This window comes from Falco rusticolus, chromosome 3 (genome assembly GCF_015220075.1).
Source record: "Falco rusticolus isolate bFalRus1 chromosome 3, bFalRus1.pri, whole genome shotgun sequence".
Lineage (NCBI taxonomy): Eukaryota > Metazoa > Chordata > Aves > Falconiformes > Falconidae > Falco > Falco rusticolus.
The window spans coordinates 29368391-29393171 of record NC_051189.1 but is presented as its reverse complement, the minus strand read 5'-3'; the positions used below and the strand labels follow the sequence as shown (position 1 = coordinate 29393171).

Here is a 24781-nt window from a genome sequence, read left to right as displayed (position 1 = left end):
TTTTAGGTAAGGCTTTTAAATCCAGTTGGACTGACTAGTCATTGCAGTTCTCTGAGTTTATTGCATGCATGCTGTTTAGCAAGTGCACATTTAGCTCCTGAAAGGTTGTGAATTATGTGTGGGTTGGTATATGTATATGCATATATGTGAAAGGAACCAATGGTCATATCTGCTCTTTTCCAATGAAAACTGAGTATTTTGAACTTTTTGATAGGCTATAAAATTAATCTGTATTCTCAGACTTCATTTAGTGATGGACAGTATAGGAAACATTTTAATTGATTTGAGAAGTGAATATTAGTACAGTAATCAAAAGGAAGGCAGGTTGATGAGCATAGAGCTCTAAATCCATCTATTCTGGATTTAATGCCCTGAATGCCTGTCAAGTGGGCTTCTGGATATGAAAACTTGTATTTGGGAAGCATATCTTTTTCCTACAAAAGGCAAGCGTAGCAATGCAGGGATTAAGATTTTTTTTGAAGGAATGTATTCAATTTTAACATCTCTATATTAAAATAATTACAATCATTTGGTAATAATCTTGCTCTAGGCTGCTAACGATCATCACTGGCTCTTTTTCCCTTTTGCATTAGTCTATAGGTAGTGTTTGAATGTAGCACCATTAACAGCTTTGCAAGAGGGTGCTTACACTTGATTTCTTTGACTAAATCCAAATTGAAATGGCTCCGATTTATACAGCTGTAAACACTGCTGTATATTTTAGTGTGAGCACAATGTATCAGAAGGGTGGTAGGGAGTGTTTAATCAAGGTTTGTTTACTTTGTATTGTGTAGAGTCTGGTCACTGTTATCAAATTATCTGCATTTGTTGCATCATATGTAAAACTGTGCCATTTGGAGCTGCTTGTGAAATTTCTGCAAAAGCTGCACTAAGCAACAGGGCCATATAGTTGAAAATGGGGCGTTGGGCATTTTTATTTCCAAATGGTGAAAAATACATATTGATCCTTGATTTGTGCAAAAATATGATTGTGATGGAGGTAGTCAGATGGCATCTGGAGGAGGATTTTCAAAGCTACACTCACACTTTGGCGTTCAGGGCAGCTGGACACACTGGTGCCTTGTTCTGCTTCTGTCAAGTTTCACCCAACCAGTCTGCTTTCCATGTTTTAAATGGGGCTTTCGCCCATACAGATATAATTCGAATGAACACAAACCCCCTTCAGATTCATAAGAAAATAGCATCTTCAGTGCACGGTAATACAGAGAATGCAGTAAGCCTGTCTCTAAAGCAAATGCTATTTACACTTACTGGTAGGATGGAGGCTCTGTCACTGAAAGCAAGCAGATTAACCTTTCAACTTAAAATCAGTTGTCAGCTTCTCTTAGTGTTCTTTCTAAGCTTATATCACTTCTGTTTCACTCTTACTATTTTTGCATTTTGACAAGTCACTCACTGTGTTTAGACCGTGGCGAAACAGCTATCACAGCGACTCAAATTTACAGATTGGAAGAATCATGCCAGTTAGGGACATTGCTTTATTTACTGTGTCTTCTTCTAGGATTAGTTCTGCTGTGTGGATTAGCTGTAGCCCGCATACAGTTAGTGATACACTGCAGAGTCAGAGCAGGTTTGAGGAATTTCTGTCCTTCCCTCCCTTAAAGGACAGAAATCCTTTCTTTAATTACCCCTTTTCTTTTCCAAATGGGGCCCCATGTAATTTCATAAAATATTAGAACAGAAAAAATCTGAGATTATGGACAACAGTGTTGCAGCAGGTGTCTTCACTGTACCCTAATTTTAAAATTGTTTTTGGTTAAAATATGTTTTTTCTTTGCAGCTTTGTTGACAAAGATAAGCCATTTATTGCTTAAGAAATTGAATTGTTAGCCTTGCTTATTTTCCTTCCTGCTACTTTGTGTTCACAGCCTGTAGGACAATGTGATCTGTAAACCAGAATGGGGATGATTATTACAGCTTTGGTTTAGAAATTACTCAAAGCTCCCAGATCTGAACAGCCCTGAACCTTGCAATAGAATCAGATCTGAACTTTGTTTCAAGTACCTCTCGTTTTTTCTATTAATAATGAACTAGCTAAATATACACTAGTTTGTAGATCAAATGAAAGAGGTATTGCACCACCAGTATCTGGAGCATCTAACATCTATTAGGAAATAACATATATTTGTTTAAAACTCAAGTATGCATTAATCAAAATAACCACAGGTATTTCGAAGGATATTTTGTTGTTGTAGCTCATAGCCGTAGTATTCTTCCAGCCTTTTATAACGGTCCTACAACTAAAATCCACCATGACCTTGAAGAGTTTGGTAGTCTCAATGGGGTATGACAGTAAAGAGACAGTAAACACCATTGCTCATCCTGTCGATGTGGTTGTATAAATGCAGTTTCTGTTTATGTGATATAAAATACAACAGACAACTAGTTAAACACCATCATGGTCATTAACAGGCTTTGTTCACCATTTGGGCAGAAGTGAGCTCTGCTTGGTTGGGTCCTATGAATATTGGCATTTCTAGGAGTCAGCTACTTGCTATGGAGGGCCCTACAGGAATTTTGTCATTAAACATCCAGTTGTGATTGTATCTAGGAGGGGAGGTTAGGGCTCGAAGGGAACTTCAATGGAAACCTGTATGTTTTCTGTCTATCTCCAGTGTCCTCTGGGGAAGCAAACCTAAAGGCTTGCATTAAACTGGATTGCAAGTTTACCGTAGGAAATAGCTCCATTGATTGTAAAATACAAGGAAGCTTCTTGAACAGATTGAAAATGTAAATAAATGCGAACAGATCCTGCAAACAGAAATGCTGCTCAAAACCCCAATAATGTGGCTTATTTTCACAGTTCCCACTCCCCACATCCGACGTTCAAACCATCCAGGGGTGCCTGCTTCCACTGAATTTCTGGGGTGGTTTGGAAGCTGTTGGCACAGGATGGAGCAAGGGTCTACCCCTGGGCATTGCCAGGAAGCTTTTCGGCTAGCAGGGGACGTTGAAGAAAGTACTTCAATACTTTGGGTTTCTAAGCAGCTTTATAACATCAGCTACATGTTGCAGTTATACAGAGAGTACAAAGACATACAGAAATGCATTTGATTAGGAAAGATGGTTTGCCTGGGTCCCAGTCTTCACTTGACCCTCATGTGTGACATTTAAACCTTAATAGCATTAAAATAAATCACATGCTTAAACTTTAACTGCTTTGCTGAGCTGAGGCATAAACAAACACATGAGAAAGAATTCTAAATTAGAGAAATTGCTGATTTTCATCCCTCATACACAGCATTTAAAAGAGAATGCAAAATGTAAAGGATTTATAAATCCAACAACCAATTTTAAAACTATCAACTTTGTTGTCTTTGCTTAATGTATGTAGTCATATACTTCATTTTGAAGAATGCACAAATTAAATAAACGGTATTAAAATATACAGAATTTAGATTCTGTGATTCTGTGATGTACATACTTATACAGACATCTAATACGGCTATATAAGCCTTCTAAATTGAAATGCCCTAAGTAGGGAATCCCCTAAATAGGGATGTGGTGGTCACAGAGGCAAGAGAAGGGCTGCAAAGACAGAAAATACAAAAGTAATGGAAGAGGCTGTGTAGCTTTTGAGAAAGGAGTCAGGCCTCACCAATCTAGCAGGGCTTTTTCAGAGGAGTTTATAACCATTTTTGCAACTGGGTCTGTTCAGCAAAGTACGGTTGAGTCTTCAAAAGCTCCTGATCAAAGACCTTTAGAGAAATAAGCTACTGTGAGATAAGAGGTGTTTTCCTCTTGCAGAGTAATACCTGATTAAAAGAAGGGAGAAATAAATTGTCAGTCTTCATAATGGAGAAAGGCTTTATTAGGCTGCCCAGCCACCTTTTTTTTGGCACTTTGGATGTTCAGAAAACTCCCTGTTAGGCTGCAAAGGGAGTAAATAGCAAGGATAGCAAGTTGGCAAAGTTTGCTGATGACTACTTCAAATATTTCATATCAAAACTGATGCTGACTGTGAAAATGTGACAGGAATCTTATAGCAGAAAATGCCTAAGCAATACAACAACCAGTGACATTTTTGTGTCAATAAATGCAGGGTAATGCAGTATAGGTGCTATGCAAATGCAACAACAGGATCCCCATAAGTTATTTTCAGGAAGAATGATTGGGAATCACTGTGGGTAATTGTCTGAAATTGTCAATTCAGTGTCCAGGGATTATAAAAACCACAGTGTTTTGTGCAGCTGGGGAAGGAAGAAAGAAGAATCAGAAAGCATCCATAGGTAATGTGTTGTGGTATGCTACAGTCATGTCACAAGTGCATTCACACGCTGGTGTTTGCAGACAGTGCTGGGCTTCTCATCTCAGGAACATTGAAATACCATTAGAAAAAGGAAGAAGAAGAGTCACCAGCAGCCTGGCCTTCTCAGAGGTATGAAAGTTTCTGTATGAAGAGTACTCTTCAGCTTGGGAAAAAGCTGCTGAGTTAGGATGTGATAAAAGTGTATTAAGCCATCAATGGTACAAAGAAGGTGAACGGGGAAAGGCAGGGTGCTACTACTACAGCTCACAAAGCAGGAACTGTAGGGTGCCCACATGAAATGCTCAGGCACTCCATGCATTGCCACAGGGGGCTGTGGCAGGCAGAGGTGTGAATAGGTTCAAAAATGAGATTAGTGAGCCTGTGGAGGATCTCTCCATCCTAGGTAGCCAGCCTGCAAGTGTGGGGTCATGTTTGGGCAGCACCAGCTAGCAAGACTCACCCTTTTTTTTTCTTCTCTTTTTTTTTTCTTTTTTTTTTTTTCCCCCTTCAAAAAAGAGCCTTACTGATTTAAGACCCAGAGAAGATAAGTGGAGGAAATGCTTCCAGTGCCTTTCGCCTTTCGCTGTTGAAGCTTCATCAGTTTGGGGTTTTTTCTTCTCCAGTCAAGGACTGTTTAGGATATTATTTTAGAGTCTAGTCAACCTGTGCTCTGTAGACTAGAACTGCTTCCTTCCCTGAGACCTCATTTCTCAGGATTTCGTGTGAGTTTAGATTGAATCCCCAGCTGTCACCAGTCCTCTGCTGCAATGAGTGAAAGGTTAATGCATTGCAAAAGTAACTGTGATAATCCTGAGCTGTAATTTAGTCTGTTTACTGTATCCAGAGGATTAATTCTCAAATGCATTAAGCAAAACAAGAAATAATGCACACTTCATACTGTCTCCATTACACTCTAGTCTCATATAATTAGCCACTGAAACAACTGACTGAAAGCTTTCCCCTCTGCCTTGTTGTTTGAATCATGAATTTTAAAGACTTTTGAGAGAATGACTCAGGAGGTGAAACAGCAGGGCTTCTGGTGTAAATTTATAAGCTCTGTACTGGAAACTATTTCAGTGTCTGTAGCCATGAAACTCAAGCAACTTAGTTTGTAATTTCATCATTTGAGACTAAATGACAGGAGAACTAATGCTGTCAGCGCCCCACTAAACACCATTAGCATTCTCCATTGCCTCTGCTTACATGAAAAATGGTTAATGAAATAATTGGCATTAAAGCCAGCTATCAACTACAGGTTATCCCACAAAAGAGGTTAATGTGTGTGCCAAAATACATGCAACGCATGTCTGCAATAGTTGTGTTTTCATTACAGTAGTAGTATAAAGACTGCAGTTAAGTGAGGGCAGCTGACACAACGTCTGTGCAACACCTAGCACAGGCAGCCAAGCACGCCACAGGGCTTGCAGCAACAGGGATGCTGTGGCACGGGGGGAGGGGTGGGGGTGGGGGGAGCCTTCCAGTTTTGACCTTTCAAAACATTTAGGGCAGCAATGCTCCAGCTATGAGAAGTGAGAGGCTGTTGATTCTGTTAGTGTATGGATGTATGTGTAACCCCACACCCCCATTTCATAGGGTGTGTAGGAGTACAAAGCTGAGTTAGCACTCTGGTGTGAGGAGGAGAATGCTTTTATCATCAGTATTTACGCTTTCATGGTACACAGCAGTTTTTAACTGCGTGAAGACTGTGATGTGTCCCTTTGCCTCTTTTTTTCCTATTTCTAAGTAGTCGTTGTAAAGGAAAAGGACATATATTTCATCAAGTCTTTCTATTTCCAATGCATTGCAGTTTTTTAGCACATTCCTGAACAGTGTCGTTGGTATTAAAAAGTCCAAGTTTGCAATAAACTTGGTAATGAATTAAAGGACTTTTTCTTGTTTCCTGAGGAAAAAGCAGGAAACAAAAGCAATATTTAAGGGGGGTTGGGGGAATCTGTCTTTTGTATGCAGAAAAATCACTGCAGAAATAAAAGTTTTAGATCAGGTGTTTGTGCTGACATCGTACTACAAGCAGTACCTTTGATAGTATGCAGATTTGTCTTGACAGGGAGATGAAGCTCAAACACGTAGGCGCTTGGAAGATGCAAGAAATACATGCGTTACCTTGCAAAGCCTTTGTTTTAGCTTCATAAACTTTTGGAAATACTGAGAAAAATACCCCTTATTAAGGCATTTCCAACTTTGCTGTGTAGGAGGTAGTACAGCTTGCTCAACGGTGCACTGGCCTAGGCTTGGATACATGGCATCTATTCCTTTCTGAGATGCTGTGAGAAAATGAATGTGCTGTTTCATCTCTGCATGCCTCTCTCATCCTGCAGTCCCTCTTGTCTGTTTAGAGTGTATGTTCTTCTGAGCTGGTGTCTTTTCTATTTGGAGCGGTATATATACTGTGTAAAATAGTGGAGTGGCAATTCTGTCAGCTCCTCTAGGGATTACTGTAAAATGAAACCTAAAAAAGTTACACATTGTTGTAATTCATTACCATATTAACTTCACTATATATGGCAATGTACATGTAGAAGTCAGTATCTCAAGGATCTAACTGTAATACTGAAGACCCACCACACCCAAGAGAGGTTATACAAACAGTGGGGAATTTCCCATCATATTTGAAAATTTCATGGAATCATTGTCTTGTGAGATTTACTTGAAAGTGAAGACAACTGGCAAGCTGTTGATAGGACTGTACAGCAAACATGTATTGACTTCAAGACTCGCATTTGGCTTTGGCAATTAAATGCTATTTGGGATATAAAAAAGAGAAGAAAGAAAATGTAGGGAGGAATGTAATGCAAAATGTTTTACACTGAAAAAATACTCTGGAGTTACTATACACTTTCCCTCTTGAAGATATGTGTTTTATGGAAACTGCCTTTTTAATCATTCTGATAATCAATAACTACTTTTCCAGTCATTGTTTGCACAAGTGACAATAATTTTAATGCTTAAATATCTGGCAATAAAGTTTAATTCTAATGATATATATGAAGGCAGTGTGTATGAAGGCAGTGGTGCCTGACAGTAATTGACAAGAAGCAGTGGTCATCACTGACATGCTCATCATTCATTTTGTGGTTCATTCGTCCTTTTACCTCAATAGCAGCAACGTGTCTTCTGAAGTTGGCAAGAAAAAAATGTGGTAGACAGTTTATTGACATACGAAGAACTGGTGTCTAATGTGGTAGTGTAGGGCAGGTAAATATTCTGATCATCAGCTAATTAATATTCACATAGTGCATTTCATGCTGAGATCAGAAGCTAGATAAGATGAGCTCGTTTTCGCAATTCCTTAACGTATGTGTGTGTGTTTTCATCAAGATACTCTTACACAGCTGATCGCTGAAAATACATTGTCAGTATCGACTACCAAAGCAGCTGCTTTTACCTGCCTTATGCAGTGCATCACACTGTGTATGATTCAGCTGGTTATTCAGAGGCTCATGAAATGAGTTCAAGACATGAATGAGCTTGAATTGAAGAATCTGTTTATGGTGTGTCAATTATAAGAGATGTCTGAATGAGCCAAGGAGACAGCAGCATGGGTTAGTGAGTCCCACAGAATGGTTGAGGTTGGCAGGCACCTCTTGAGCTCCTAAGTCCACCCCCCTGCTCAAGCAGGGTCAGCTGTGCAGGTTGCCCAGGACCATGTCCAGTCAGGTTTTGAATATCCCCAAAGATGGAGACTTCACAGCCTTTCTGGGTAACCTGTCCCAGTGTTTGACCACCCTCTCATTAAAAAGTGTTTTCTGGTGTTCAGGTGTGTTTTAATGTATTTTGATTCATGGTGATTGTCTCTTGTCCAGTCAGTGTATAAGGCTGAGGAGAGCCTGGCTCCTTCTTCTTTATTCCCTCCCATCTGGTATTATACAGACCTCTTCTCCAGGCTGGACATCCCCAGCTCTGTCAGTCTTTCTTCATATGAAAGATGCTTCAGTCCCTTAATCCCTGTGCTGGACTCCAGTAAGGAGCTCCAGATGGGTAGATGGAGAGATGCCGTTTCTCGAGATGGTGCCCCCAGTGGAGTGGCACAAGAGGTAGCGTATCTTACTCCTGCTCCATGAGGTAGCCACAACCTGGGGCTAGGAAACAAGGTCCTGATGCCATGTTCGTGACAGTACCTTGGGCAAGTCATAAACAGGGCAGATGGAGGGGGTGGCAGTGTTGGCAACAGTAGCAGCAAAAGTTTGGAAGGCAACAGTTGTTGTGTTTGGTTGTTGCTTCTGGTAATTCACATTAATAAACCAAAAAAGCAATGGACTGCTTTGGTGCAGGTTTATACCATTGCCTTGTTTTTCTTACAACTGCATGACAGTGAATCAACTCATGAAGAATCACTTGCACTTGATGGCAAAGCTTGGAAGATGGCAAGTCTTAAAAGAAGGTGCAGCACTTGGGGAAGGGAGAAGAGGTAAACTGTATATTTATTTGAACTGTGTGTAGCAGACCTGCAATACCTAGGATTAATGTTTCCTAGGAGCTGGATTTGATCACAGGACACCTGCCTGCTGTGCTAAGGGTACCCCTGTGATCAATGATTTTGTCAGCTCAGATGACATCAGTATCACCCCAAACCCCCCAGTGCAGTGTGGGCTTTCAACAGGCATTTGATCACACAAGAGCATATGCTGGTTGTGCATGTTTTTAAAATTATTACATTTATGGAGTAAATTGATCTGTTTGGCAAGTTCGGCCCTGCTCTATAACCTGATGACAAAATTTGTTTCATCTGCAGCCTGCTCAGCACACAGACTCACTAACAGGTCAAGTATAAGGAAACGAGCTCAGAAGGAGTTGAAAGCAGAAAACCAAAACAAAATAAAAACCCACAACCTCCACAACAAAGAAACCAGAAAGCCCAACCTGAGATGTTAGAGGCATTACTGAGTGTTTGCCTCTGACCCTACTTATGCAACTCTTTCCCACAAAGGGCAAGTAAGGTCGTGCCTTGGTGTGCCAAGGAGAACCCTGCTTTAAGTTCCCGGAACACACACATTGTGCTACCAAATAGTGGACTGCTTGGCCCCAGCAGCTGCTCCAAACATGAGACATAAGTTCTCTGGTCCCTCCATCAGACCCATGTCAATGAGTCCCACCAGGCACCTGAGGGATCACAAGTGGCACTAGATTGCTGCTAAGTATCTGAAAAGCACCCCTGTACTAAAGAGGGTTTCCTGCCACTTTGTAATGGGACTATGAATTATCTGTTTATTACCTTATTAAAGTTGTAAATTATTATTTTCAGGTTTTCATTTCCAGCGTCTTCGATGCATTCAAATAATAAGTACAGCATTTTTGGCAGTGGTTTTTAACATTCCTTGTTTTCATGCCACAACACCTACTACATCCAGCTAGAAGCAGTTTCTCACTGATTGCCTTAACTGGCCAGCAGTGTTCCTCAGTGATTCACATCACTGTAAATGTGAGCAGACTGAAAAAGGACAATTAAAGAGGGTTGTCTGGCAAACATCTTTTTTTTAAATCAGTGCTCTGCAAACAAAGGAAAGCAGCAAAGTGCATAAGATGTGACAGTGGAGCACCCAGCCTATCTATTGCTTTTCTGTTTGAGTATTGGTTCCACCAAGAACAGTGATGAGTGGCGCTTCTCAGACATTGGTACTGGGGGACCATCGCTGTTTAATGTCTCTGTTGGCGACATGGACGAGTGGGATCGACAGCACCCTCAGCAAGTTTGCTGATTACACCAAGCTGTGTAGTGGAGTTGACACACTGGAGGGAAGGGATGCCATCCACAGAGATCTTGACAGGCTTGAGAGGTGGCCCTGTGTAAACTTCATGAAGTTCAGCAAGGCCAAATGCAAGGTCCTGCACGTGGGTCGGGGCAACCCCAAGCACAAATACAGGCTGGGTGGAGAATGAATTGAGAGCAGCCCTGTGGAGAAGGACTTGGGGTATCGCTTGACAAGAAGCTCAGCGTGACCCAGCGATGTGCGCTTGCAGCCCAGAAAGCAAATGATATCGTGAGGTGCATCAAAAGCAGCATGGCCAGCAAGTTGAGGGAGGTGATTCTCCCCCTCTGGTCTGCTCTTGTGAGACCCCTCCAGTGTCCTGCGTTCAGCTCTGGGGCCCCCAACATAAAAAGGACCTGCTGGCGCGAGCCCAGAGGAGGGCCATGACGATGGTCAGAGGGCTGGAGCCCCTCTGCTGTGAGGACAGGCTGGGAGTTGGGGTTGTTCACCCTACAGAAGAGAAGGCTCCGGGGAGACCTGACAGTGGCCTTGCAGTACCTGAAGGGGGCCTAAGGGAAGCTGGGGAGGGGATTTGACCACCCTGGTCTAGTAAAAGGTGTCCCTGCCCTTGGCAGGGAGGTGGGACTAGATGACCTTTAAAGGTCCCTTCCAACCCAAACCATTCTATGATTCTACCTGTGTAACACCTCCCATCTGAGGATTTTTAAGTACTTAATTAGACCTTTCAGACTCTTGTAAGGCTGTATGCTATCCCCTTTCTCGGTGGCTGGCATGGAGATGGGTGAATAATTCATAGGTCTATGAAACATGGCTACTCATCTATTTTACTCGACTGCTGGCTTATGTAGCTGGTAAAAATAAACCTCCATTTGTTGCTGGCTGTTGTTCCTGAGGTAAATATTAGGTAATAGCAATAAAACAAAAGCTAAGATCAGTTTTAGGTGAAAGAACAAAATTACTAGTAATTGGAGTTTTAAAACTTATATCTAGGTGAGTTTTCCAGTTTCTTTCAAGCTTCTGGAAGTGGCATTTCTGGCTTTCAGGAAGATTTTGTTTGAGAAGGGTTAACAATTCAGTGGCTATCGAGGATACAGTACAGTCAGCCAGCTGATGTGCTTTGAAACCTCACTGTTTGAAGTGTGATGCAGAATCCTTCTCTCCCTGTCCCTGCCTTCTGTAGGATGGCTGCTTGTGCTCTCAGCATTGCTGCTTCTGTTAGTTTTTTTGAAAAGGGGCTGTAGGATCCGACGGACTTTACTCAGGTGACCCAGCATGACCACAGACCATGGAGCTCCACAGAACTTCCCTCTTTACGGTCATCTGCAGGGATTGATCTCAGTCCTAGATGCATTTACCAGTGAAATGGCACTAGCCAGTGTCTTGCCCACAGCCTGGCGACCTCTGGAAGCCATAAATATCTCCAGGCAGCTAACATCAACATGGAGAAGTCTCAGGTTTGGAGCAGGAGACATAAAAATTGCTTGCAGTCGTATCTGTGCCACAGGGTGTTTCATGTCTAGAGGCTTGCGTGAGGCCCTCGGCTGTAAACTGCTCTTGTGCTCAAAGCCAAGAACATGGATTTTCACTTTTGTTTCTAATTATATAGGCTAAAACTGCTTTCTTAGGGTCTTTTCCTTAGTCTCACAAGATATTTACAGCTCACTGACTTTAATGCTAGCCCAAGACATGAAAGAGACAGCACAGCCAGTTTACGAACCCTTTGATACTCTGTGTACTCACACTCTGATGTTTCTTGTGCATTAATTGCTTGATGCCAAAGTCAGATAATTTTCTGATTTTTAAAGTCAATTTAGAGAAATAAATCTGTTTCAGCATTTCAGGGATTTAAACATTTCAAAGCAAAGGGTGTTTATCCTTGTTCCATTCACAGAGATAAAACACTACTCTGTAAATCCGTAGTTAATGTGAATAGCAAAATGTTTGCAACAAATTCCAGGCAACCAATTTTTGTCTTGAGTCGTACAAAAGTGTCCAAAAATTGCAATGGGTTTGCCTCAGTGGCTTAACTTGTAATGTGTCCTTAGTGCAGAAGTCTGTCAGTTAAAGAATTTATTGTTGTTCAGCCCTTTTATCATTGTATATATTTTAAATAATTCAGAATCAAATTTTAAAAGTGAATACGAGTTGACATAAATTCAATGCTAAAATTATTGGACCATAATTCAGCACCTGTAACCTACCCAGTGACTCCTGTCTTGCTCCAACTCAGTAGCAAACAAGTCTTAAAAGCAAGAAGAGCCTCTTAAAATTAAATCAATCACGATACCATATAACCATATGCTACAGCATTTGGCCTTCTGCGTATTATCTTACGAAGGGATCTTCATCTTGGATAGAATTATAAAATGCATTACCTTTCCATTCCTTCTTTCTGAAATGGCAGTGAAACAAGCCATCCAAGTCAGTCCCCATTAGAGCAATAGAAACATGCCTGTTAACCACAGTGAGAGCTGGACTCTGTCCTGAATGACTGTACAAGTGATCAAAAGATACGTATTATAGGAATGTACAGTTATGCTGTCAGAAATTTTGCTTTCATTCTCTTCAAAGGCTTCAGGCATCTCAGGGAAACCCAAGAAAAATCATAACTAAGTCTTACGAGCACACATGAGTTTATCAGAGCCTTCATCATCTGATACTGATTTCCACTGAGTGTAAATAAGTATATGAATAATTTATTTACATCGTCTTTATAATCAAACAGTCCTGGGTTTTTTCTGTCTTCCTTGGCATAGTAGGCTTAGCCTCTGTTTGTTTCCGCCTGGGGCCCATAGCTCTTACTGGTGAATTCACATCAGTGCTTGTTCTCTGGGATTGATGACCAAGCGAGGAAGGGGTCTGTTGTGCTAGGTGGGTCCTACCCTGGGAGCTGTGCACCTCCTAGCCCCAGTCAGCAGGAGGCCAAGGGAATCTACACAAAGGAATTGCAAGCAGTGGATCTGTGTGGTGTGGGAAAATATCACATCTACTTATTTTCGAAATGTGGGGTGGAATTCTGTTAACGATGGCAGGGTTAATGAGATTAAAACAAAGCAGATGGAGGCTGATAGAACCAGAGAAGAGGCAGAGTAATGAACTGGGAGAGAAGTTGCAAGGGGATAGAGGGGATCAGTGGGGACTGGACCAGGCAGAAAACGGCCGGGGTGCAAATCCCCCACCAGTGTCTCTGCTGCTGTGCCCGGTGGGGTGGCACTTTCTCCTGCTCCTGTTGGTTTTGGTCTGCCTTGCGGCCTTGAGTGATGCCTCACTGGCATTAGTTGTGCTCCCTGAGCCCACCTGGCTTGCAAAAGAGTAGTCCTTTCCCTGCCCGTGTGCTCCCAGAGGCAGTCAGTTGTTCCCAAATGGGAAGATCTGCGGTTTCACCCCAGGTGCTTCTGCCCCAGCCGATGAGGAGTCATGACTGCAAGGGTTATGTAGTTGGGGGCTACCTGGGTTACCCTAGATTGTCTAGAAAACTGCTTTGAAACCGCACATCCTTGTGACGAACAGGGGCTCAAAAGTAGAAGCAAATTCCAAAGTGTTCCACAACACAAATAACAGCAAGGAAAGGATCTGTAACTCAGTCGTAACTCATCGTCAGAGCAGTGGGAAGAGGAATGGAGGAAGCGCCACCACATGTGGGTTTGTAGGGATTTTCCTGCTTGGACTTTGGTAGTCCTAGAGGAAAACAGATGTATACTGTTGCTGAGGAAGTGAGTCTCCCAGGGGAAGGTCGGCTTTTCCCCAGTGTGAATTTTTGCTGCCTCAAGCTCACTCAAGTCAATTAACAAAAACCCTGCAAACTGCAGATGCCACAGCTCTGTGCAGTTATTATATGGAACTTTATACGGTTGCATGTGGTTTTAATCATAAACCCAGGAATGGATTTAAGTTTATATTCCTCTTCAAATATTTGTGTTCCTATAAAGGAATATTGCCCATTTTTCTCTGTAGGTGCCAGCTTGCGTGATGACCTCAGTAAATACTTCTGGTTTCATCATTCTCACGGGGACACGATGACAGTTCAGGATCCAAACCAGATGAATCTGTGTGCTGCTGTTTGGACTGTTGTCTCCTATGTAATTGCTGACATGGAGGAGATGTTGCCAAGGTAATAAAACAGCAAGAAAGAAGATTTCTGTTCTTCAGCAAAGACTGTGAGTCCACTAATGCATGTGGTTTACAGCTGTGGGAAATTCCGCTTTTTACCCTGATTTTGTGTATTATGATGTCAGTTTTCCTCAAAACTCATGTGCTCTTTTACACATTCCTGTTCCTTTTTGCTGTTTTGATATCTTCCATTTGTGATTTTTACTTAAAATTTCTTCTATTAAGTACTTTTTGAATTTCTGATGCAGGTATAATACCTCTTTGACTATGACATAATAACCATTTGTATGCAGAGTGGTCCTGTGCTGCAGTAAAAATATACCAAATAAATTAGTTGCATCAGAATAATTAATGTATTGAGTTAGTGTACACATTTATGATTTTGTTCTCTGTCTTTCACTCTATGCATTAGAATGAAATACTATTAATGAAGCAGCCCTTTTTACTCTCATAAGATAATACTGTAGTTTCTATACAGTTTTCAGGTTATTGGACAAATTCATCTTGGCTGTTTTAATGGTAATATATGGTAAAATGGTCAAATAATGGTCAAAATGCTAAAATAATAGGGCTTTTAATAGTTTGTTCAGCTCCTGCTGTTAAATTTTACTAAAGGTCACTTGATGTGAGGCTCAGATAAAACACAGCGTAGAGGACAAGAAGCCAGCCACAGGACTCCCAGGTCTCCTGTGTTTCTTCAGGAGAAAGCTGTGCATGTCCTTTTCTTTCTGATGGAAGACTCACCATAGTGACATGCAGAGAATTTCATGTGGCAGTTTTTCTCTGAAATGCCATGATGTTTCAGAAACGGCATCACAGCTGTGATTTGTGACCTTCACTACCTGCCAGCTGATATCCAAACGAAGCATAAGAGCAGATTTTGATTCCGACTTCTGAAGCCGTTCCCAACTGCCCCTCTCTTGCAGAGATGCTCTCCTGCTGGAAGCTGGGTGAGAGGACACTGGTACATATGCACTTTGATGGAGGAATTAACCTGGGAATTTCATTCTTGTATACTTTGTTGGGTTTTGGTATTTTTCCTGCTCAAAAATTATGACCATTCAGATAACTTCAGGGCTATCTATAGAGAAGATATAACTGGTGTTGGGGAATATTTTCAGCTGTATGATTTCTGTTCATTTCTTTGCGACATGGCGCTTGTTTCTGCTTTTAAATTTTACAATGAGCAAGCTTACTGATGTGAATAACTGCTGCAATATAATCAACACCAAACAACTAATGTAACGAACAATATGGAGTATTAAACCAAATGGCAGGCAGTCCCTGGTGCTGTTAATCAGTTCTGTCGTTGAGCAGTAGCTGAGTGATGAGCCATTCATTTTTATAGAATTAATAACCATGATATCTGTTTACCATGATAATAGCTGTTTTACATCAAATTTATTAAATATTTCAATTTTCCCTCCAAATCACTTCAGGAACATAAAGGCTGCCTGGAGATACTCTGCTCTTTCTTTTTAAAGAATTAGTATTGATATAAAGTTAGCAAAATTTCCTCTGCTTCCAAGGCATGATGTTTATGCTTCTTTTTCCTGGTTTGCTAGACAAGAGCACAGCTGGTGGTGCTCACCACTGACGTGTCCTCAGCTGTCTCTAAATCCAGCTTTTTGACCTTCATGGGATATTACTATTTCCTGAACTACATTCCACGTCTTTCACTCTCAAGGTATGCCACTTTGTACATCAGAGATTCAGAAGGGTTTTCCATGAAGTTACATTTATTGTTACAAATCTTAACCTCTGCTCACATGGAAACAGAGTTTATTTGTGGTTTTCTCCATTGCCTCAAGTCAAATGGAGAATCTCTGGTGTCAAGAATACTTCTGCAGAGGAGAAGAACACTGCGTTATGCATGTGGCACCACAGCACATCCCAAGATGTACTTGTTGGCTCCTATGATCCATAAGATAAGCCTCAAAGATTAAAACTTGTGATGCCCCTGAAGAAAATCTAACCTTCATGTCAACTTCAGATACACTTCTCTGGAGAGAAGCTTTACAGAGTGGGTTTGGAAAAAAATGTTCAAAAATCAAAAAATTGCCAACTTATTTTTATAGAAATGGTGAAATAGTGAAATTTAAAACATTTTAGTTTTCAAATTGACAAAGAATTTTTTACATGTAAAACCAGGTTCCATTAAAATAAGACATTGGCTTTTTGATTCCTCTCATCTGTAATAGTTCTCAGACCTAAAAGTCCAACTATTCACAGTGCTCTCCTCATAACCTGTCTGTTCAGATGTACCTCTCTCAAAAATTTCCATAAATGAAGAGATGCTAATACATTTCTTTCCTTTCCCAGTGGGATTTTTTACCTTCTGTGCAGTAGCTCATCTTTATCCCTGCTCAGTGTAGCAATTATACTGTTTCAATTAGTGGCAATTAAACATATATTGGCTGGTCAATTTTCAGTTCAAGAGCACTTCTAAAGCGATCCAGAAAACATAACTTTGCTTTCCACTGGCATGCCCCCTTTGATCTTGGAGGATGTTTCTCAACTTTACTTGAGAAAGTAATAGCTGAAGATACCATTTTTATTATTATGATTGTCAGGGTCAGCTGCCATAAATCTGTGCTTTTCATAAGTATTTTGATGACATTCTAAGGTAAAGGGTCCATGTGTACATTTCCCTCCACTAAAATAAAATGCTATCTTTGACTAGATTGCTTTTTGCCTGCATAGATGTGTGAGCCGAGAGTTGAAAAAACAGCAGCAGCATTTAAATATATGTTAAAAATTTAAATTTCAAATAAACATTTTCCTCACGGTATTACAAATCTCTTGCATCTGCTGGGAAGGGAGGCCCCTGGGTAGCCTTCCTTTCTGCTGCAGCTCGAAGGTTTCAGACATAGTTAAAGAAGGACAGGGCCAATACATAATTCATTTACCCAACTAGACTATAACACAAATGCTGATGAAAAGTCTCTTTTCAATACTGTATAATGTAACATAGGTAATTTTCTGAGTAGTAAAAGAATTGCAGGATAGGAAACCGAGTTGGCGCTTTTGTCCTTCATGTGTCAAGACATTATTGGAGTTTCACTGTCTCTTTGAATGATTCAGTTCTAGGTGATCCCACAAGATCTTTACTTCCTTTTAAAATAATTAGAAACAAAGAAAGAGAGCTGTTTCCTGGAACAAGAGATGAAGTGATGCTTCTGCTGCTGCTACACTGCAAATATCCTTGGCTGTATATTTAGTTAGCATGCTTCCCCCGTAACAGTTTAAGACACTTCCATTTACCATAAGTAAATATCAAACTGATCTTGATATCTATATCTGTCTCATGAAATATACATACCATCTAAATGTGCCCAAATGATTAATTTACTGCTGTGTAATGATTAGCATAAAAATCTCATCACTGCACAGGATAGAAATGTTACCACTAATTGCTGGTTGAAGTGAACAATGTTTTCTGCATAGAAATTAATGATGCATGCATCACAGCTCTTGAATGGGAAAATTCAAGACTTTCTGGAAAAGGAGCATCTTTGGGGGTTTTTTCTTCTTTTTTTCTGCTAAATCATAGGGGAGATGGATCATATGTAGTAGAAGGGAATATTATTTTGTGCACAGTCCATTTTATCTTTGCACCACACTTACAGAAATGTTTTAACTTACACCTTTTGTAATCTTCTGTGCATAGCAGATGCATGGAAGCACTGTCCAACGCACACCATAGTCTTTCATGGCCATTGATTCTGGAAGCTCTAGCCCTTTTGCCCAAAGGTTTGACCAGCTATGGAGCTGTGATTTATAGTTACAATTGTTCAATAAATACATTGTGTTAGCACCTGATTAAGGTCTTTAGGCTCCTCTCTTCTTAATAATCCTCTTTGCCTTTGGAGGAGGGACATCAATGACAAGTTTATATCCAGCTCTGTGTCTAGCTTGCAGTTTGATTTCACTTCAGGACAGATTAAACACCTTTAGTTTATGTTAAGTTTTTATTTTGGGGGTGTTTTTTTGGTCTTTCACTGTCATTTGCAGCACCTGTACTGTGATATGGATATCAGGAATGAGTATGCGACTGAAAAAATCTGCGTATTTTGTGCCTTGGGGCTCAGGAACTGCAAGACGCAATTGAGATGACTCTGAAGAGCAACACATAAGCACATGGGTGAGAGCTCCATCAGGGCCACCACTTGCCATTACCACTGGCCTGTGTTACTGGCAGACAGAGCTTTGTGATCAGTGCAATGAGTTTTCATCACTAGTCATGATTTTCTATATAACTCCATGAAAATCAGGTTTATAGAAAGCAAAGAGGGAAGCTCTGGAGGACAGACCACAAAAATTAGAGCAAGGTAACACTGAGGCAGGGGCTGTGGCTTCAAGTACCGATGTTTTACTTTGCTTTGCTGGATGAGTTCGGGAGCTCTACCTAAACCTGCCCGAGTTTCACTGCTAAATGGTGGTGGTGGTGTTTGCTGCTCATGTTTGATGTAGTCTGATTTAACAACAGTGTGTTAAAACATAGATGCGTGTAAAACATAAGTTCATAGCAGAAGTGAGGTTCTATTGGAGGAGAGGAGTAAGGGGTTAATGCCTTTTAGCTGCATGAGAATTCATCTGTAAAATGTGTCTTTTACTAATTACCGTTTGCATTTACATTACTTGCATTATTTGTATTTACATTTGCTAATTGCATTTACTATTTGTCATGACAAACAAAAAGAAATATTCCTCCTTCAGATACTGCCATTTCAAAACAGAATTTGGACATTAGGCATATCCATTTTAAACTAATAGTACTTTGCATCCAGGAATGGTGTGGTATGATGTATGCAAAATGGTCGCACACAATGCCATCTATATATATAATTTCACAGCTTTGGACCATCACACACATGCTAAGTCTGTTTCACAAAATCAGTGGCCGTACAGTGGGGCAGTATGGGCAAAGGGAATAGGTTAAATGGTTTTCAAATAGCCATGCAGCCTGTCAGTCCTGAAGTTAAGTTTCAGATACAGAAGTTCCTACCTCAGCCAAACTGTGCTGCCCATAAATGAGTTACTAGTTTGTTTTTATACCACTGAGGTGATTTTGAAGCTGAAGTATAACATTTAGTGCAAAAGTGACATTTTTGACTGAGCATGTGCAACACTGGACTGCAAATTCAAGAGAGAGAAATGAGAAAATTATTTTTGTGGTTTTTCTCTCAGTTAACCAAGCTAGTGATTTATATTGACCTTAAAACATATTAACACACACCTACACACATTTCTCCCTCTATGCATAATACGGAAAATCTTTCTTATCAATGATTATTTCATTTCTTCTTTTTATCAGGGTGTGTACTTTATAAGCAGAAGTTGCCAAAAAATATCTGGATTTACAGAGTAGCAACTATATTCTTAGTCTCAGTAGGAATTCAGGTAATAGTGCAGCAAGCATCTTGATAAGACTGATGTCCTGTGCGTGGACTGAATCTTTGGGAAAGTCTTTGAAACTGTGATTTCATTGAGGTTCTTTGTGGCTTGTGTTATAATTTCTGGGATATTTTGACTTCACCTTTGTGAATGTGATTATTCAATATGTTACTTATCTTGGATTGTCTGTATCTTTTGCTTTTTCCAGGGATGTTATGGCAGTGGTATAGCTACAGAGAATTCATATCATTGCCTGTACTTAAAAGCAACTTCCCCAGTTCTTTTGCACTTCAAGTCATCATTTTTTGTTTTGCTCTAAATGCTTTTAATGTAATACACAATGTAGAGGCTAATGATTGTTCAAAAGCAGGTAACAAAATATCCACATTTTTACATAAGTCTGCCATGCTGTTCTTCCTGTAGCTATTATCAAGCTTTAGCTCATCAGTAACATGAGTTTAATAAGAGGAATTACTAGAAAGTGAGTCATGAGACATTTAACCATGGAAAGTTTAACAGGCATAAATCACTGCATGGTTTCTGAATGGAAATAAAATGTTGACAGCTTTACCCTCCAAATTGCTTATCATAGAAACAGAGAAAGCTATAAATATCCACAAGAAAATGCATGCTTCTTTTCAGCAGTGATTCCCAATGCTGAGTTCTGTGCAGTAGTTATTTTAAGCCTTTATAATGTAGGCTGAACCTTTAACATGAAACCTCAAAAAGCAAATGCACACTAGTTTTGAATGCCTGTATGCTTTTTTTGTCACGGAAGACAGGGAACAGCTCTATTGGTAACTCAGCCTAGCTTTGGTATTGCTGTCCCTCCAAGCAGGGGTCCCTTCTGGCTATATGGCAAGCTTATTGGAAGGATAAGTACGAGCAGTAGAAGAAATTACTTAAAAATCTGGTCTCGTTAGATCTTCATAAAATGATGAAAGTGGTGGTTTTTTAATGCAGAAATAGCTGAACTTAGGTTTTGGCATGTACAGTTGTAGAAGCCTCTTCTCATTTCTCTAATAAACAGCAGTGTCTCCATATGTATGAGAAGATAATAAATGACATAATTCAGTAAACTGTATAAGTACCGCATGTATTAAACAACAACCTATCTAAGTTACAAAAAATGAATCCATTTATCAACAGGAACAAATCTTTAAATATGAAGAGAGGATTAATTTCCAAGTTGTTAGAAGGAAGCAGATGTGATAGAAGGAAGTGTACACTTCTGCTTTCAGTTGAGCAAAAATTCATTTCTGGTGTTTCACATCATGAGTTTGATTGAACTGAAAGGAGAGGTTAGAGAAAATGTGCGTATGTCTCTCTGTTGAGCAAAATCCCGACAGTGCTTGCTAGCATCAGTAAAGGCTGCTGCACATCGGAAGCTCTCTGGTTAGGGGTTCTCCATGCCCTACATGTTTGATAACACACTGGGTGCGCTGTATTCCCAGAACTAACTATGTGAGTTTGAATTTATAGGGTGAGGACCAGAAGCCTTTGTTGGGCACATTCTGCAAGAAGTGTGTGACGCAGCTGTTCTTGATACCACATCTTCATGTGACAAATAATAAACCGGCTGTTGGTAGCTCAGCCACTCACCTCAGCCTGGGTGGTTGCCTTGTGGTCCTGTGGAAAGGGTAGTCACTCCAGGCTTCATCTAAAGGAAGGGGAACTGAAGATCACTAACCAGATTCCAGGAGTTTTGTTGACCTCTTTCTGTACACCTAATGTAGAATTGCCACGGAGAATCTTTCTGCTCATCCCCTGGGTGCAGAGGTCCTTTGCATCTTTGCTCCCATAGAGCTGGAATGAGGAGTTTTCATGCCTGGTGATGGTGTGGAGGTGAATACTTTTTTTTTTTTTCTTTTTTTTTTTCATTTCAAATGCTAGAAGTTCAGGAAGAGCTCAGGGTCACAGACTCTTTTTTTTCCTCCCAAATAGCCTGAATTGCAGTTCAAACTGCTGCAGTACTTGTATGTCTTTTAGGCTTGGATTTGCAATGGATTTGTGATATATAACATTGTCATCACACTGTGAAATCACTGAAGTCTAATACTTCTCATGTTCCATATCTCTACATTTCAGAGCTGTGTCTAAACAAGCAGGAACAGTAATGGCTGTCAGCGGAGTGCTTGACAGTATCTTCAAAGCAGAAGAACTGAGTAAACATTTGCTGTGTGTGCTCTATTAGGTGTCAATGAAAGTTTTATCCCTCCCTTCCTCATCTGTGAAGCGATGGATGGGGAAAACATTACTGCCCTGTGTTTTTGCAGCAGTTAGTCTTAGAGTTGCTGCTACAATACTTCTAAATTGGTTTGAGGTGTAAGATTATATGAGACATCAGGATCTGGCAAACCTCAGAGAAGTTGCAAATGTGGCAACGTTGTTTATGGCTCAGTGTTTATTGACACAGTAGTGGATCATCCTTTGAAACACAAGTATAAGAGTTTTGCAGTATTTGCAGAAACATTTTGCTGACCAGCTAAGGCTCTGAAAGACCTCTGTTACTTTATTGTTGTAAACTAACCAGGGAAATGAATACTTTTTTTAATGTACCACTTTTAGATTCCTCTATGGAAAAAAAACCCAAAACATCGGCCCAGTTTAAAATAACTTTAGGAAGAGCTTCCAGAGTTCCTTTGAGTTACACTGGCTTAAAATATGAAGAAACAAAAGTTGCAGCTTCAGATAAACATTGGTCAACTAAGTAGGAATTTCTTTAAAAACATTTACAAATGTGGGCAGATGGCGTCGGGTGTTCTGGACTGTAACAGAGCAAGCAGTTACATTAGACTCTTTCTTTTCACCAAAGTTATCCTGATTTTTACAAAAATCCCCCTATTGCCATTAATCTCCAACATTCTAACAAGCTCTACATTTACTACCATGCTGTAAAGGTTTACTTTCTCGCCACTTTTTTTTCCCCCTTAGAATAAGCTCAGTCTAGTGGTTTTAACTTAAGACAATAAACCAGGAACTCCCAAGTTCTAATTCTGCCTTGGTAACTGTCTTGCTGGGTGGTCTTGGCACACCCTAAAGGTATGCCTTCTGTGCAGATTTAATTTGTCAAAAACTAAAAAAAAAAAAAAAACCAAATATGTCTGTTTCCAAGCCTGGATGAAGCCAGAGGTGTGGGGCACTGTTTGTTCTAATAGGGTATCTTTTCTCTTCAGTCATAACCTCTGAACAGCTGAGGTTTGGGCATCTTCTAATTTACACTCTGTAAAAAGAGGTAAATTAACCTTGCAGCTGAATAGTACTCCACCTTGGCTGAAATTCGAATACTGTTGCCATCCATCTTCACTGTGGCTGATTCACAGTTTGGAATGGAAAAGACGTCAGAATTTGGTGGGGGTTTTGACCTCAAAACAGATGAACCCTTGGGAGTTGTGGAGTATTTTCTGTTCGTTAAAAAAATGGGACCCTCTGCATGTGAAATTGTAGGTGCTTCCCTTCAAAGTTCTGCACAGAGGCTTCTAGAAAATAACATTGAGGGGAAAAAATAGAAATGCTTAGTATAAAAACCATCATGTGTAGTAATAGCATGAGCCTGGAAAGAGGGAGTATATTCCAGATTTGAAGTGTTGGGATTTGTTTATTTTTTTCAAAAATAAGAGTCAGGATAATAAAACTGCAGAGTCAGTTCAATAAATTGTCTATTCTTAATCCAAAGTAATTTTCTTTTGGCTGTAGGAAATAAGCCGTATGGAAGTCAATTCAGAAAAAATGCAACAAACAGAAATAAAGTCCCACCCTTCTTCATTACCCTGAATGGAAATCTGCACGAATCTCACATATTCTGCTTCTGTTCGTGGTGCTTACTGAGTACTTCAGTACAAACAATTAGGAGTCATCCCTCATAAGGCACTTACAAGTTAGTGAAATGTCAAAGGATTTCCCTCTGTGTTTGGTTTTATTACAACTTTATCTGCCATCCTTTCAGTTTTCTTAGTGGATACAGTTAATGACATTGAAGGCTTCTCAGGGTATAAATTATTGTTAGAATTTGAAATGATGCCAGTGGCATAAAAAGACAGTTTACTGATAGCTCAGTCTTCAAACTGCCCAGTACATCAATTACTCGCTTTTTCACCTGCCAACCCCACATCTAGATTTGATACGTGGTATTAACTGTATCCCTTTGCTAAAGGAAATTACAACAGAACTTAGTTGTGTAAAACTGTTTTTCTTTGTACTTTAAGGTGAAACTAAAACTGTCTTTATATTATTCATTACCCTCAAATATTTTCTCCAAATACTTTTTTTTTCAAGTCAGTTTCAATTTCTGTCACTGCTAGTACAGATATTCACAATTCCCACAGCCAAAAGAAAGCATCACGGGGAGGACTTAATTCTTGCAGGCACCAACATAACAAAAAAAATAGTGGTTAAAAAGCAGAACCAGCAATTATGTACAATAAGCCAGAGATGCTGCCATTCGAGTCATGAAAAACATTCTTTTATTGTATTTAGGGTGGAAGAAAACTTAACATCTTTAGGGAAACTGGATGTATAAGGTAAAATATCAAGAAGTACAAATGGGAAGATAAGAAGTTTCTATTTTGCCCAAGTAAAGTAACACAAAGCCAAGATACCTGAAGCACTCAACTGTTCTGGTAGCTGGAAAAAAAAGAAAAAAGAAACTGAAGAGCAAAATGCCTTTATTCAGCACGACTATATAAAAAGTAAGGAATTTATAATCCAGGAAACACTGCAATTGCCTCAGATGTTGTTACAGGACCACGAGTTGGGCCAGGCTGATGACAGGCTTGGAAGCTTAAAGCTGCTTTAAACTTCCTGAGCCAGCTGGGTGGAAGAAATGTATAACTTATGGGTTCATTAGCCTTCATCACCCAAGTAGGGGAAAACTGGCTCATCTCAGTGCACTTTTAGTACAATTCTGGTTCAAGTGAAGTCTGGAACAACAGTGCTCACTAAAAGAATTGTTGTGTGAAGCTGAGGTTGGAAACTGCAGCGTGTAACACTGCTGTAGCAGGGCTTTTCATCATTCTTTTTCCTTTTGCTGAGGATTGTTTCATGCAGTCAATGATGTGTCTTTTTTCAAGGTTTACTTTAACATTTGAAATTGATGGGTTTCCCACAATTTCCCCTGAGCAAGTTTTCTTTGCAATGAATCTACTCTACAAACTTCCTTGGAGCTTGCAACTTACCAGTGGGATAACACTGGCATTCAATGTCCTTGCACAATTTTCAGGCATGAAAAACCTGCCCTACAATTTGTTGTCTAGGAGAAAATAATGTTCATGTTCATCCA

At 40.1% G+C, this 24781-nt stretch overlaps 1 protein-coding gene across 1 annotated transcript in view; it reads left to right on the top strand.

The window, feature by feature from the left end:
* CPQ (carboxypeptidase Q) overlaps positions 1-19783 on the top strand; it is a 163726-nt gene extending 143943 nt beyond the window's left edge. The window contains 1 exon segment of the mRNA XM_037380938.1: positions 13951-19783. Coding sequence (XP_037236835.1) covers positions 13951-14111 — 161 coding nt within the window. The 3' untranslated portion in view covers positions 14112-19783.
* The last annotated feature ends 4998 nt before the right edge of the window (positions 19784-24781 follow it).